This window comes from Macrobrachium rosenbergii, chromosome 24 (genome assembly GCF_040412425.1).
Source record: "Macrobrachium rosenbergii isolate ZJJX-2024 chromosome 24, ASM4041242v1, whole genome shotgun sequence".
Classification (NCBI taxonomy): Eukaryota; Metazoa; Arthropoda; class Malacostraca; order Decapoda; family Palaemonidae; genus Macrobrachium; species Macrobrachium rosenbergii.
The window spans coordinates 36,521,836-36,534,935 of record NC_089764.1 but is presented as its reverse complement, the minus strand read 5'-3'; the positions used below and the strand labels follow the sequence as shown (position 1 = coordinate 36,534,935).

Here is a 13,100-nt window from a genome sequence, read left to right as displayed (position 1 = left end):
CAACGCATTTAGACCAAGACAGCAGATTTTGCAGAGAAAGTCACCTGACTAAGATGGGTCCTTGTAGGGAGCGAAAATCATCTCCTATGACTACTAAAACCTCCTCTCAGCAACACCCCTTTCAGCTGCATCCTCCTAGAGGCAGAGGTAGAGCTAGAGGGGGAAAATGCCAGAGAAGGTACCTCTCCCCATCTGCTGCCTTTGGTGGGAGGAAGGGTGCCTGGCGAGCTGTTGGGTGACTTGGCAGCAGCTAGGAGCAGAAGATTGAGTAGTAGATGTTCTTTGGGTGGGATATCTACTCCCTTTCGAGTTCCGTCCTCCTCTCACAGATCATCCTCTCCATCAGAGGATGTACCTTCCAGGCTCACCAAAAAATCTGGCTCTCCAGAACGGAGGTGAAAGAGATGATGAAGGAAGCTGTGGAAGTGTGAGGATCCTTCCATGGGTTTCTAGAGTCGAGTTTTCCTGGTAGAGAAGGCATCGGGCACCTGGAGACCAGTTATAAATCTATCGACTCTGAATCTTTTCATCAGGAAGACTCGTTTCAAGATGTAAACTTCCCATACAGTTCTAGCTGCCATCGACAGAACAATTTTATGTTGACATTAGACCTGAAGGATGCATACTTCCAGATCCCAATTCACCAGTCATTTCGCAAGTTCCTTCAATTTGTTCTGGAAGAGACAGTTCATCAATTCAAAGTTCTATGCTTCGCCCTCTAGACCGCCCCTCAGGTGTTCACATGGGTGTTCACTCTGGTTTCAACTTGGGCTCATTCTCAAGGGATTCACATTCTCAGATATCTCGATGACTAACTGGTCTTAGCAAGTTCTCAGGTAAAATTGATCCAAGACAGAGAAAGTCTTCTTCAGTTTTGTCTCAACCTGGGGGCTGTGGTAAATTTAGAGAAATCGAATCTTGTCCCCAGCCAAATGACTCTCTGCCTGGATATGCTGGTATGCTGATAGACACTCGTTTTGAAAGTCTTTCCTTTAGATCCAAGAATAGAAAAGTTCAAGACGGTCATGAAGTCATTCTTGTTGAAACAGACACAACCTGCGCTCTTTACAGTGGAGGTTGAGAGAGTTTTGGTCTCTGGTGATGGATTCTCCACTCTTCCACATCCCCCTATCGCAGGTGGTGAGACAGGACTTGGCATGGTGGCTGGACGACAGGAACCCGACCATAGGGATGCCGCTTCATGCTCCTCTTCCAGAGATCCTTCTCTCCTGGGGCAACTTGACTGAAAGGCAGGGGGGGGCTCACATGGAGGATCTTTTGACTTCAGGATTTTGGAGACTGGAAGAAAAACATCTTCACATCAACATCCTGGAACTGAAAGCGGCCTTTTTAGCCCTTCAGGAGTTTTAAGATCAGGTAGCGGGTCATTCTATGGTTGTGATGTCCGGCAACACCACAGTAGTGGTTACGTACACACACAGGGGGGCTAGTCTCTCACCATCTTCACGATCTGACAGTCCAGTTGCATCAGTGGGCAATAAACCACTCTGTGGTTCTGTAAGCCAGGTACATTACAAGGAAAAAGGAGCATAGTGGCAGAAAAACTGAGTCATCAGACTTGGGAACAGTGTGGTCCTTGCACCAAGCAATGGCGGAAAGGCTGTTTCTCCTTTGGGAACAACGATGGGGGATCTGTTTGCTACCTGTTTCAACAGGAAACTGGAAATATTCTTCTCAATAGTTCGGGAACCCTTGCGTGGCAGTGAAAATGCCCTTAACATCCGTAAGACAACCTGGACGTTTACGCCTTTCCACCCTCTTGCCTGATTCCTCGGGTGATCAACAGGGTAATGACCTCCAGGAACCTCAGGATGACTTTGGCAGCTCCCCTGTGGCCAAATGCCAATTGATACCCCAATCTTCTAGCTCTGCTGACAGAAGCTCCAAGAGAGATTCCTCCTTGGCACAATAGTCTTTGCCAACCCCACGTCAAAAGATACCACCATTCAGTCAAGTCCCTATCTCTTCAAGGTTGGAGACTATCCAGTATCTCCTGCGAGCAAGAGGCTTTTCTCACAGGGCAGTGTCAGAGATGTCTGGATATCTCAAGAAATCATCAACAGCAGTGTACCTGGGGAAGTGGGCAGTCTACTGTGATTGGTGTCATCAACGGGGTTTCTCTCCGGTCAGAACTTCTACTTAGCAAGTAGGTGACTTCCTCATTTTCCTTCACACGGAAAAGCTCCTTTCTGTGTCAGCTGTTAAGGGCTATAGGGCTGCTTTAGGTCTAGTCCTTCATCTGAAAGAGTGGATCTCTCTTCCTCATGGGAGATCTCTATGCTCTTACAAAGTTTTGAGTAATCCTGTCCACCTAGGGAACTCAAGCCTCCTAACTGGGATTTGACAATGGTTCTTAGCAGCCTTACTCTCGCCCCGTGTGAGCCTTTATGGGGTTCTTAGGATAGGGCTTAAATCCTCAAGACGGTATTTTTGCTTGCCTTAGCATCAACCAAAGAGCTGGGGAACTTCATGGCCTACCTTCTGAGGTGAAACACTCAAGGGGCTGGAGTCTTGTGTCCTTCAAAATTTGTCCTGGAATCCGTGGCTAAGACTCGGAATCCATTGGTTCCCGATGACAGGTTCAAGTCCTTTTCGATTCCGTCCCTTGCCGATTTTGTTGGCGATGATCCTAGTGAAATGCTCTTCTGTCCAGTTCAGGTGCTACACCACTATTTAAAAAGAACTCGATACCCCCAAAGGCCTGGGTGTCGAAGGCTTTATGTCATAACAAGAAAGAAGTGTCCAAGAATACCATCTCCTGGCTACAGGAGGTTATCAGAAGTGCATATACTTCTTCTAATGTAGATGACAGCTCAGTACGACCTAAAGCTCATGATGTCAGGGGTCTTGGCCCCTCCATCACTTTTAGGAAAAATCTATTGGTTCAGAATAGTCAGACCACCTTCACCTCTTTCTATCTGAAGGATGTCACTCATAGTTCTTTGGACTTTTTTTCCTTGGGTCAGGTGGTGGCTGCCCAACAAGTTGTCTAACTTGCCAGTGGCCCTTGTGGACAAATTATATCTAGTCTAGATGTTGGTGTGAAGGAGATTGTGATTGCGGTGAATGGTCTTATTCCTTTCTCCTTTTCCTCCTTCACTCCCAGCAGGCAGTGAGGAGAGCAATCTTCAGTTTGGATCTATCTAGATACAGATGAGGAGGTGTCTCTCTTTTTCTTTCCTTTTCATACAATGAATTAATCTCAGAAATAGAAATGACACCTTTCTTCCCTCTATACTGAGTATTCTCCTCATAGATCAACGTAATTAACCAATTGTTTGTTTTTATAATGGATTTAAATCCTCTCTTTCTTCTTGGCATGTTGTGGAGTCCAGCAACTCCCATTAACCGGATTTTGAATCAGCCCCCATTTGTTCTCGAGCGATTTATATGGGAACAAACCACAAATTTTTAATCAAATTGAGGGTGGTGTACTGCTCCCATATGGGTAATAAGGGCAAATAATTCACTTGGCCTGGTATACATCATATAAAGAGCAAAAGAAAACAAACTATTCGAAAAACTAGACACACATCCACATACACTGTTCACCTACTGATTTTAGTCTCTATTATATTCCCAAATTCAAACCACCTAATTTACTGTATTTAATATACCTTAACAATTGAAGGACTTGTAGTCAAAAGCATGTCCTTTTGTTGCTTACACATTCAGTCTTTGTATTATAGGCTAACTTAATAGAGATCAATTTCTATTAATTGTTCATTGTTATTTTCGGACCACATTGTAACCTAACTTTACCCAAACCAGACTTATTAGATAGTACAAATTTCCAGGCAGTGTCCATACTCTAATACTAGTCCATCTTACCTTTAAGAACAGCATGGTGAGCAATACAAGGAAGTTCTAAAAACATATCAGTGATCTGTCTTAAGTTTTCCATTCTGACATCCTCTATATTTCCATAGTCCACAAACACCACCAAAGACGTGAAGTAAGGCGTGGTTCTATACAAGCTGCTCTGTACCACAAGCCATCTATAATAAACAAATATAAATATCATACACAAGGTCAGCTTCTTGAAAATGTAATATCAGAAGCAATGTAAGCTAACAAAGAACGGTGCAGGTATAGGAAAAAATTCTTTAAGAGCACATCTACTAAGACTAGCATGATTTGTATTCTTTGCAAAATGGGACTGGATAAGAACAGGTAGCCAGTGTCTGTGTTCAAAGGGTGTGTTGGAGGCTCACATAGGCTAATATTACTATGCTTCGGTCTTCCAGCTTCAATGGCTGGCACACCTCTGATTGTGAGTTATACCAGATTTAAATGTAGAATTTAAATTCAAAAGTAGAAATACGTTGGATTCCTTACCATGTGGGCATTTAAAGAAATGAAGCTGATAAAGCTGCAACTATAACAAGATCACAAGTAGCTTTCCTTATTAGTAATTGTGTAAAATCCCTAATGCCCATTACAAACACCATATGCAAGTGATTTAGACTCATCTCTCTTGTACGATTACATGAAAATTTGATGAACAACTCACATTCAGACTCTTATACAGTTACATTCCGGGAGGCCGTTTGTATCTTGAACTGTTCATAAGTTGGTTTTTAACATCATTTTAAAGGTACTGTACTCTTCACACCTATTTAAGTATGATATAAAGTCTGAAGATTACTCATAAATACACAAGTGCAGTTTATATCCAACGAAAACGATCTGTGAAACTCAAAAATATACAGCATCAAAAAGGATTTAGAAAGTAATTACTTGCCCATATAATCTATATATATATATATATATATATATATATATATATAAAGTCTGATATATATATATATATATATATATATATATATATATATATATATAAATGGTAAATGGATGTATGTATGTATGTATGTATGTATGTATGTGTGTGTGTGTTCCAGCATAACTCTGAAATGCATTGAGCAATTTCAACCAAATTTGGTATACATATGACTTACTACCTAAAAAAGAATATGATTGGGGTAAGACATCACTAACACCCAAGGGCACCAAAGGAGTTGGGGGTTGGAAGGGGTTCCCTGAAACAGGGCTGGTTCTGCCAATAGACTTAGTAACTAAATAAACTCTACAAATTTATCACACCTCATTTCGGTATACATATGACTTACTATCTGGAGAAGAACACTATGGGGAGTAAGACATCACTAGCACCAAAGGGGGTGGGAGTGGGAAGAGGTGACATGTAAAAATAACCGAATACGACAGATATTAGTGTCTCATCCATAGTTTTCGAGGATGCTCAGATGAATAATCACACTCCTGATGCCCTTTAAATCCAAGTCCAGCCCCAATAATGGGGGGTGAGAAGGGGTGAAATATAAAATGTCAAAAATGCTGAGCAATGTAATTGAAGCAACTATCTTAACAGGAAGAGAGAGAGAGAGAGAGAGAGAGAGAGAGAGAGAGAGAGAGAGAGAGAGAGAGAGAGAGAGAGAGAGAGAGAGAGAGAGAGAGATTTCAGTTGTCATTCATTTTTCCCAGGCAGTGCCGGGTTGGTCAGCTAGTCATGTATAATCTGATCTTGTGTGTCCTGTGAACCTTAAAATTTTGTCCCAAACCATGACTTTTTCATATATATTTAGTCTGTAGAGTGAGATGCATTTTCGGGAGATTATATAAGGCTATGCCTAATGTGCAAGTTTCTTTCTCAGTGGATTATAACCAAAAGTTCAGATAGGTTTGTCTAAGAATTCATTATTTCTTAAATTTAACAACCACTTACTGTTGTGTGCAAGACACTGGTATAAACAACAGTACTATAAACACTGTAACTAACTTACAATTGTTGACTTGTTAAAAACTTGCTAATTTTCAATGGTGATTTCCACAATTAAAAATAAAATAAAACTTGTATTCATCCTTCACAAAACAGAGAAGTGTATTAAGAAAATATACCACTCAATTTAAAGGTTGTAGCTGTGGCTGAAGAAATGAATAATGTACAGGCCACAAAACATTTTGGAGGAGACAAATGCAATATCCAAAACTGACGAAATCACACCTTTACTTCCTTTAATTTACTGTATTTATAAATAAAGTTAGTTGCATTTTTTAAACACAGCTTTCATAATTTAAGAAAAAATGTATTTCCAAAATAAGTTTTATTTAGCAACAAGTGGCAGAGATGATGTCAGTAAAATGCAATCGGCTGATGATTTTAAGAATGTAAACATTACCAGAATGCAAATGATGCATGATCACTGTGTTCATAAATTATATAATATATTATTGCATATAGTAAGCAAGGCAAGTTTTATTAAAATTATCATTCTAAATACAACTGTATTATCCGACTTGCAAAAGGATATCTTAAAAAATAGAATTTGGAAAGTCACATGATACAAGGGAATATACGATAGGCAGAATAGGTGCACAGAGCAAAATTTAAACTTATGGGTGGCAAAGGGGAGCACTCAAAAAACAATTTTAACTTGAGACCCTATCTGTTCATATCTCAGAATGTTCATAGTAAGGTGGTGACTGTATGTATAGGATGCAGATTAAGCATTCTTCTTATGAATGTCCAAGATAGAAATGAGGGGCAGCAGAGCAAGGGCGTAAGCACCACCACAGCCAAAATAGAGTTAGCAGTACGACATTTTTCCCCAGGCTTTCCTCTATGCATCAGTACTTTATATGTGACCTTAGGCTTGAAACATTATGGCCTAATACGCCACTGAACACAAGTACTTTTTCACCCTTACGGGATGTAGAAACATAGGCCAACAGACTCCCTTGTGCAATGGCTCTTCCTCATTTGTCCCTTTAAACCCGGGGTGGTATGCACAAGGGGAATTGGGGAGTGAGCATTGCCATCTCTCTCCACCCACCTCCCGTTCAGTCTCAGCAGCCAATGAAAAAGCGCACAGACTGGGCTCGCGCTTCTATTGGCTCGTCTCTTTGCACGCTAACACTCCGCAGTCTCACTCGTCGATGCTGTTATTTTTTTACTCTTTACAAATATTTTCATAGTAATTCAACACTGTTAACCATGGCTGATAGTGTTGATAACAGTGATCACCAAGAGATCATTATCAGTTAAAGTGAATTAAGAGATGGCCAAAGAAAGTAAATTCAACAGCAAAAATCATTATAATCAAGCAAAATAACAAGCCGACACACACTACTTTACCTTATTTTTATGCTACAGCTTAAGTACAACATATAATAATGCCATAATTTTTGGATATATGGTCCACAGATAAATTTCCTTTAAAATGGTGAAAACCAGATTAAAACTGTACAGTTGGTTTCATAGATATTGATGTTTGAAATCTTCAAATGCATTTTTTTTTCAACTTTTTTTTTATATTGAGCTTATGTTTTTTGGTGTTTGACATGACTTTTTTACTATTTATAACAATTATTCTTATGTGTTGTAATGTCAATAATTAAGAGATGGCCCAAAAAAATATATTCAAATGCAAAAATCATTATAATCAAGCAAAATTAAATTTTTATAATAAAATAGTTTTATATACTTACCAAATAAATACATAGCTATAGTTCCTAATTTACGCAGCAGCTCAAAATTCGAAATTTGCGGTAGTGCTCTTTTGTTTTGGGTGTAGGTATACTGCCCCGCCACTCGGTGAAGAATAGGTACAATGTAGCTAATGAGCTCAATTCGTTTATGCTATGTTCATGAGAGGGAAGGAGGGAGGGCTCAGATCGTGTAATTATTTGGTAAGTATATATATAACTTTTATTATAAAAATGTCATTTTTATAATAAGTAACTTACCAAATATTTACATAGCTGAATCCCACACTGATTGGATGTGGGATGAATGGACATATACTACCCTAAAAAAAACTCTGATATGGAGAAGAATTTGGAATAGAAAGTTAGCTAGCATCATGAAATGCTTGTTGTAACCTTACCTGGTGAGGGAGCAATGGCAGACAGGTACTGCCTCTGGTCGTGGCTCCTCTCGACCTGTAGTGGCGTGGCGGTAGAGCCAAGGGTCGCCTCTACTTGAGTGGGTGCTTTGCAACGTAGGAGGTTAATCGCAGGTTGCCAAAGCTTACAATCCAAAAGGGTCACATAAATAATATGTGGATATGCCCTTGCCCTGGGTGCAGTACAGTAACAACAAAGACCAGATAAAATCAACCTACACCACCACGAAATTTTAACCAAAACCATAAAATACAGATTGGTGATGCTCATGACTCAGTGTTTACCAGACTTCCCAAGAAGTGCGTTCCTCTTATCCTTCATCTCCCAATACCATGCCAGCTGCAAAGAGCGGACCTAAGTGTATGTACTGCATTTTTCATACAGTTTCAATATCCCATAAGTAAAACATGGCAAACACTGACTTGCACCTCCAAAATGTTGTTTGCAAAATTGAAGAGAGACAGATTACATATGAAAGCCAAAGACGTCACCATGGCTCTTATTTCATGAACCTTTAGTTTATTTAAGAGCAGTAAATCATCTTGAACTCCCAAATGTGTTTCTGAAATCACGGACAAAGGACAGCTGGGGTCTTTCACAGAACACCAAAGATTCAAGGCCAAACCTCTAAGGTTTTTGGTTCTTTCAAGGTATACTCTCAAGCCCCTTACAGGACAGAGGACTTTCTCCTGATCAGATGGACCGGGTACTTTGGACAGGCTCTTGAATGAAAAGGAACGAGGCCAAGGGTTAGTCGGGTCCTCATTCTTGACCAAAAAATCCAAAATCAGTGAATACACAGCATTGCCTTGTAAGAAACCTACCCTTTTATCAAATTCATGAAGCTCACTTGCTCTCTTGGCTGTAGCCAGTGCCATCAAAAATAAGGTCTTCTTCATCAGATTCTGAAGTGACGATGAATCCAAAGGTTCAAACGGCAGTCCTGACAGCCATTTAAGGTCCACGTCCAAGTTCCAAGCAATTCCCAAGGGTTTTGCTTGCTTACTAGCATTAAAATGTTTTATTAAATCGCTGTTGTCTTGGTTTGAAGACAGGTCTGCTCCTCTATGTTTAAATACTGAACTTAGCATCGCTCTGTAACCCTTGATGGTAGATGATGCGAGTCCTTTCGCGGTCCTAAGATGTAATAAAAAATCTGCGATTTGGCTACAAACATTTGAGAAGAGGAGATATTTCGCTCCCAGCACCTCTTCCGAAAAACTGCCCACTTGACTTGGTAGACTGCAGAAGAAGATTGTCGCCTACACTTAGAAATAGCCTCTGCAGCCTTCCTTGAAAATCCTTTCGCTCTGACAAGCTCCCTGAAAGTCTGAAGCCAGTCAGAGCAAGTGGATAACCCTTGATGGAATCAGAGAAAGTGCAACTGTTTGAGAAGACTTCTCTTCTGTGGAAGTAGCCTTGTGAAGTCCATCAAAAGGCCTAGCAGATTGGGGAACCACTCCTTGTGTGGCCAAAAGGAAGCAACTAAGGTCATTGACACGTTGTTGTGCGCGTTGAACTTTTTCAACACTTCCCTCACCACACTGAAGGGGTCAAGGTTCGACCAGTCCTGCAGCATAGCATAAGTCACCCATGCTTGCAGATCCGGAGCCAGGGAACAATACAATGAAAGACAATGGTTCCTTGACGTCGCGAACTGGTCTATCTACGGCTTTCCCCCACAGCTTCCACAGGTTGGTGCACCTGTGGACTGAGTGTCCACTCCGTCAGGAGGACTTGTTTGCCATGACTCAATTCGTCTGCAAGGACATTCATCCTCCCCTGAATGAACCAGGTCACTAATTGGGTCTCGTTGCTCCTTGCCCACAGAAAAAAATCCTTTATCGCTTTGTAGAGCATAAAAGAATGAGTTCCTCCTTGATTCTTGAATGGACTGCTACTTTCTTGTTTAAGGTTTGCGTTGCAAAACGCTGAAGTGCAAGACGAATTGCTTTTAATTCCTTTACAGTGATGTGGAGGTTTCTTTCGGTAGGAGACCAAGTTCCTGAAACCTCCATATCGTTGAGAAGGGCTCCCCAATCCAGACCTAAAGCATCTGAATATAACATCAAGTCAGGGTTTGTTGGAGCCAGAGACTTTCCTGTCACAAATCTGTCTTTCGCCAGCCACCTTCGAAGGTCCTCTTTTATCTGGGGAGTGATGTTGAAAACGAACGAATCCGGGAACGACTTCCTTTGCCAATTGGCCTTGAGGTAAAATTGCAGTACAGGCAGTCCCTGGTTAACGGCAAGCTCGGTTAACAGCAATCCGGTTTAACAGGGATTGTCTAGGGACGAAAATTGGCAATTTTCAGCGCTGAAACAGCAGATTTCCGTTTAACGCCACCCATAAGTGGGTATTGGCACCGATACATACCCAACAAAGGTGCTGATAAGCCCTGAAAATCGCCGATTTTTGGTTAGCGGCGATTTTCAGTTATCATCACACCCTCAGAACGGAACCCCCACTGATAACCGGGGACTGCCTGTACTCGTGTGTAGCCTGCCTAACGGAACAAACTTCTCTATGGAAGAGGGTTCCCAGAAGACTCATCCATGCGTTGGCAGAGCAGGAGGGGCGAGTTACGAAGTCTTGGACTTTTCTGCAACAATTTAGGATCCTTTGTTGGGATGGAAAAGCCCAAAAACTCAGAGTATTGATCACTATCCCTAAATATAGAACAGACTGAGTCGGGACTAGCTGCAGCTTCTTGAAGTTTACTAAAAGGCCTAAATCTTGAGCAAGACGAAGAGTTTTCTGCAGGTCCTCCATGCACTGAGATCTCAAGGGGGAGCATAGGAGCCAATCATCCAGGTACAGAGAGATGTTTATCCCCACGAGATGTAGCCATTTTGCTAGGACCACGAGATGTAGCCATTTTGCTAGGAGAGTGAGTACCCGGGTAAAAACTTGAGGGGCCGTGGAGAGTTCAAAGCAAAGTGCCCGAAACTGGAAGACTGTGTCCTGGAACATGAATCTCAGATACTTCCTGAAATTCAGGTGAACTGGAACGTGGAAGTAAGGATCTTGCATGTCAATCATAACCACCCAGTCTCCCTGATGGATGGCCGACAATACCAACTGACTCCTCTCCATTTTGAACATCGTTGTTTGAACGAAGAGGTTCAGGGCATTAACATCCAGGACAGGTCTCCATCCTCCCAATTACTTGGGAACCATGAAGAGGTAGTTGTAAAATCCCTCCGTGTTTACATCCTTGACCACTTCCACAGCTTTCTTCTCTAGTAGGGCTGACACTTCCCGAGATAGGGCCAAAAACCTCTCTGAGTCTACCAAGTAGGCTGTTAAGCTGATGGGAGAGGTTACTAAGGGATTTCATAGCCCTCTTTCAATACCTTCAACACCCACAGCTCCATATTGTTCTTTTTCCATTCTGTCCAGAAATGGGAAAGTCTTGCTCCCACTGGAACACAGAGGATGGACGACTCACTTTCCAGGTGCTGGTTTGTTAACGGGTTTCTTGGTTGGTCTGGAAGTTCAGAGGCTGGCTCTACATCGGGACTGGAAACAACCTCTAGAGCTTTGAAAGGACTGTTGCTGCAAGGGCGACAACGTTCTAGTAGCTGTGGTAGAAGCAGTGGCTCGAGCGGGGAACATTGTCCTTTTGGTGGATTGAGTGAGGAGGTCCTGAGTCGATTTCTTCTGTAACTCTACTGAAACCCATTCCAGGGTGTCCTGCGGGAACAGACTATTCTTGTCCTGGGGGGCAAAAAGAAGAGAAGAACATTGTGATGGGGTGACTCCCTTTGTTGCGAACGAGCACCACAAATTTCTAATTTTTTAAGGACTCGTTGTGAAGATGGTTTCCAACTCTAGTGCTCCATCTCTTACAGCTCTATCAGCGCACGCCAGCACTCCTAGCCAGTCCGATGTGAAGTTCTCTTGAAGGGACGTACAGTCTTCTATTTTCTTGGCTACAGGCCCCACCGTCCAATCCAGAAATCTGAAAGTCCTCAAAGACTTTAAAGATTCTTTAAGCAATCGGTCTAATTCCGAGGCAGTGAAGAGAATTCTGGCTGACAAGAAAGCAGAACGATGAGAAGCATCTATGATACTGGAGAAGTCCCCTTCAGAGGAGGCAGAAACTCCCAAGGATGGAGCTTCTCCAGTTGCTTAAGACAGATACTTCTGCCTAATCATTCGAGAGGGAGGCGAACAGAACACTGCTTTCCCGACATCTCTCCTTTCTGCTAACCAGGCATCCATGTGGGCTAAAGCTTTCTTCGAAGACGAAAATAAAACCATACGTGGAAGTCTGGCGGTACCTGGTGGTTGTCGCATCAAGAAGGCTGAACCCAGAGACAAAGGGACGGCTGGAGAGAAGAACGACAGGTAACAAGTCAGGAAAAATCTGAGCAGTGACGAGTAATTAGATGTAGACTGCTCCTCTTCTACAGGTTCCTCGACAGAGGAAGTGGGTGATCCTAGGGGGTCCACGGTCTCTTGCACTACCGGAGTTGGCTTTTGAAGAAGGCTCAGAACTTTATCAAGCTGGAGTTGAAGCGGCGCCAACTAAGGATCCTGAGCAACAGACGGAAATCTACCTGAAGAATCAGGTACTGGAATCTCATCTTGTGGGGTCACGAAGATGCAAGAAGTAGGGTGGACTTCAAGAGAAGCACCCACAGAGACTGGAAGCATGGACGTTGGGCACCCACTCGCTGTCGGAACAGACACTGACTCCTTTGAAGTGGCTGCATTCTTCGCAGACACTTGGCGCCCCAGGGATGGGCGCTCGGCGATTTGACGTTCAAACTCCGAGCAGTCATACGCGGGCTCTTCCAACTCGGAATCTGGGCGCCCACGAACTGGATAAGCGGAAACTGCACTCTCATGTGACGGGCGATCGGATGAAGTGCGCTCATACAATGGGCGCTTGGACACTGGGCACTCTAGAGATGATAGCTCGAACCCCGAACGATCTTCAAGTTGGCGCTTACACACAACTGTATCATACACTGGGTGCTCGGACACTTTACGCCGATAAGCTGGACTGGCACACACTCCTTTGGGGTCGGAACGCACTTTCGCAACTGAATGGGTGTGAGAATCTCTCACTGGCGACTCCTAAAAACTGCAAGAGGGGAGAGGGCTATGTTCTCTCTCTACAGCTCGCTTACGAGACAGAGGACGAA

At 42.7% G+C, this 13,100-nt stretch overlaps 1 protein-coding gene across 1 annotated transcript in view; it reads right to left on the bottom strand.

Annotated features, from left to right (window-relative positions):
* Positions 1–13,100, bottom strand: part of LOC136852023 (tudor domain-containing protein 1-like) — a 114,770-nt gene that overhangs the window by 5,226 nt on the left and 96,444 nt on the right. Inside the window, exon 14 of the mRNA XM_067126496.1 lies at positions 3,853–4,019. Coding sequence (XP_066982597.1) covers positions 3,937–4,019 — 83 coding nt within the window. The 3' untranslated portion in view covers positions 3,853–3,936. The remainder of the gene's footprint in view (positions 1–3,852; positions 4,020–13,100) is intronic.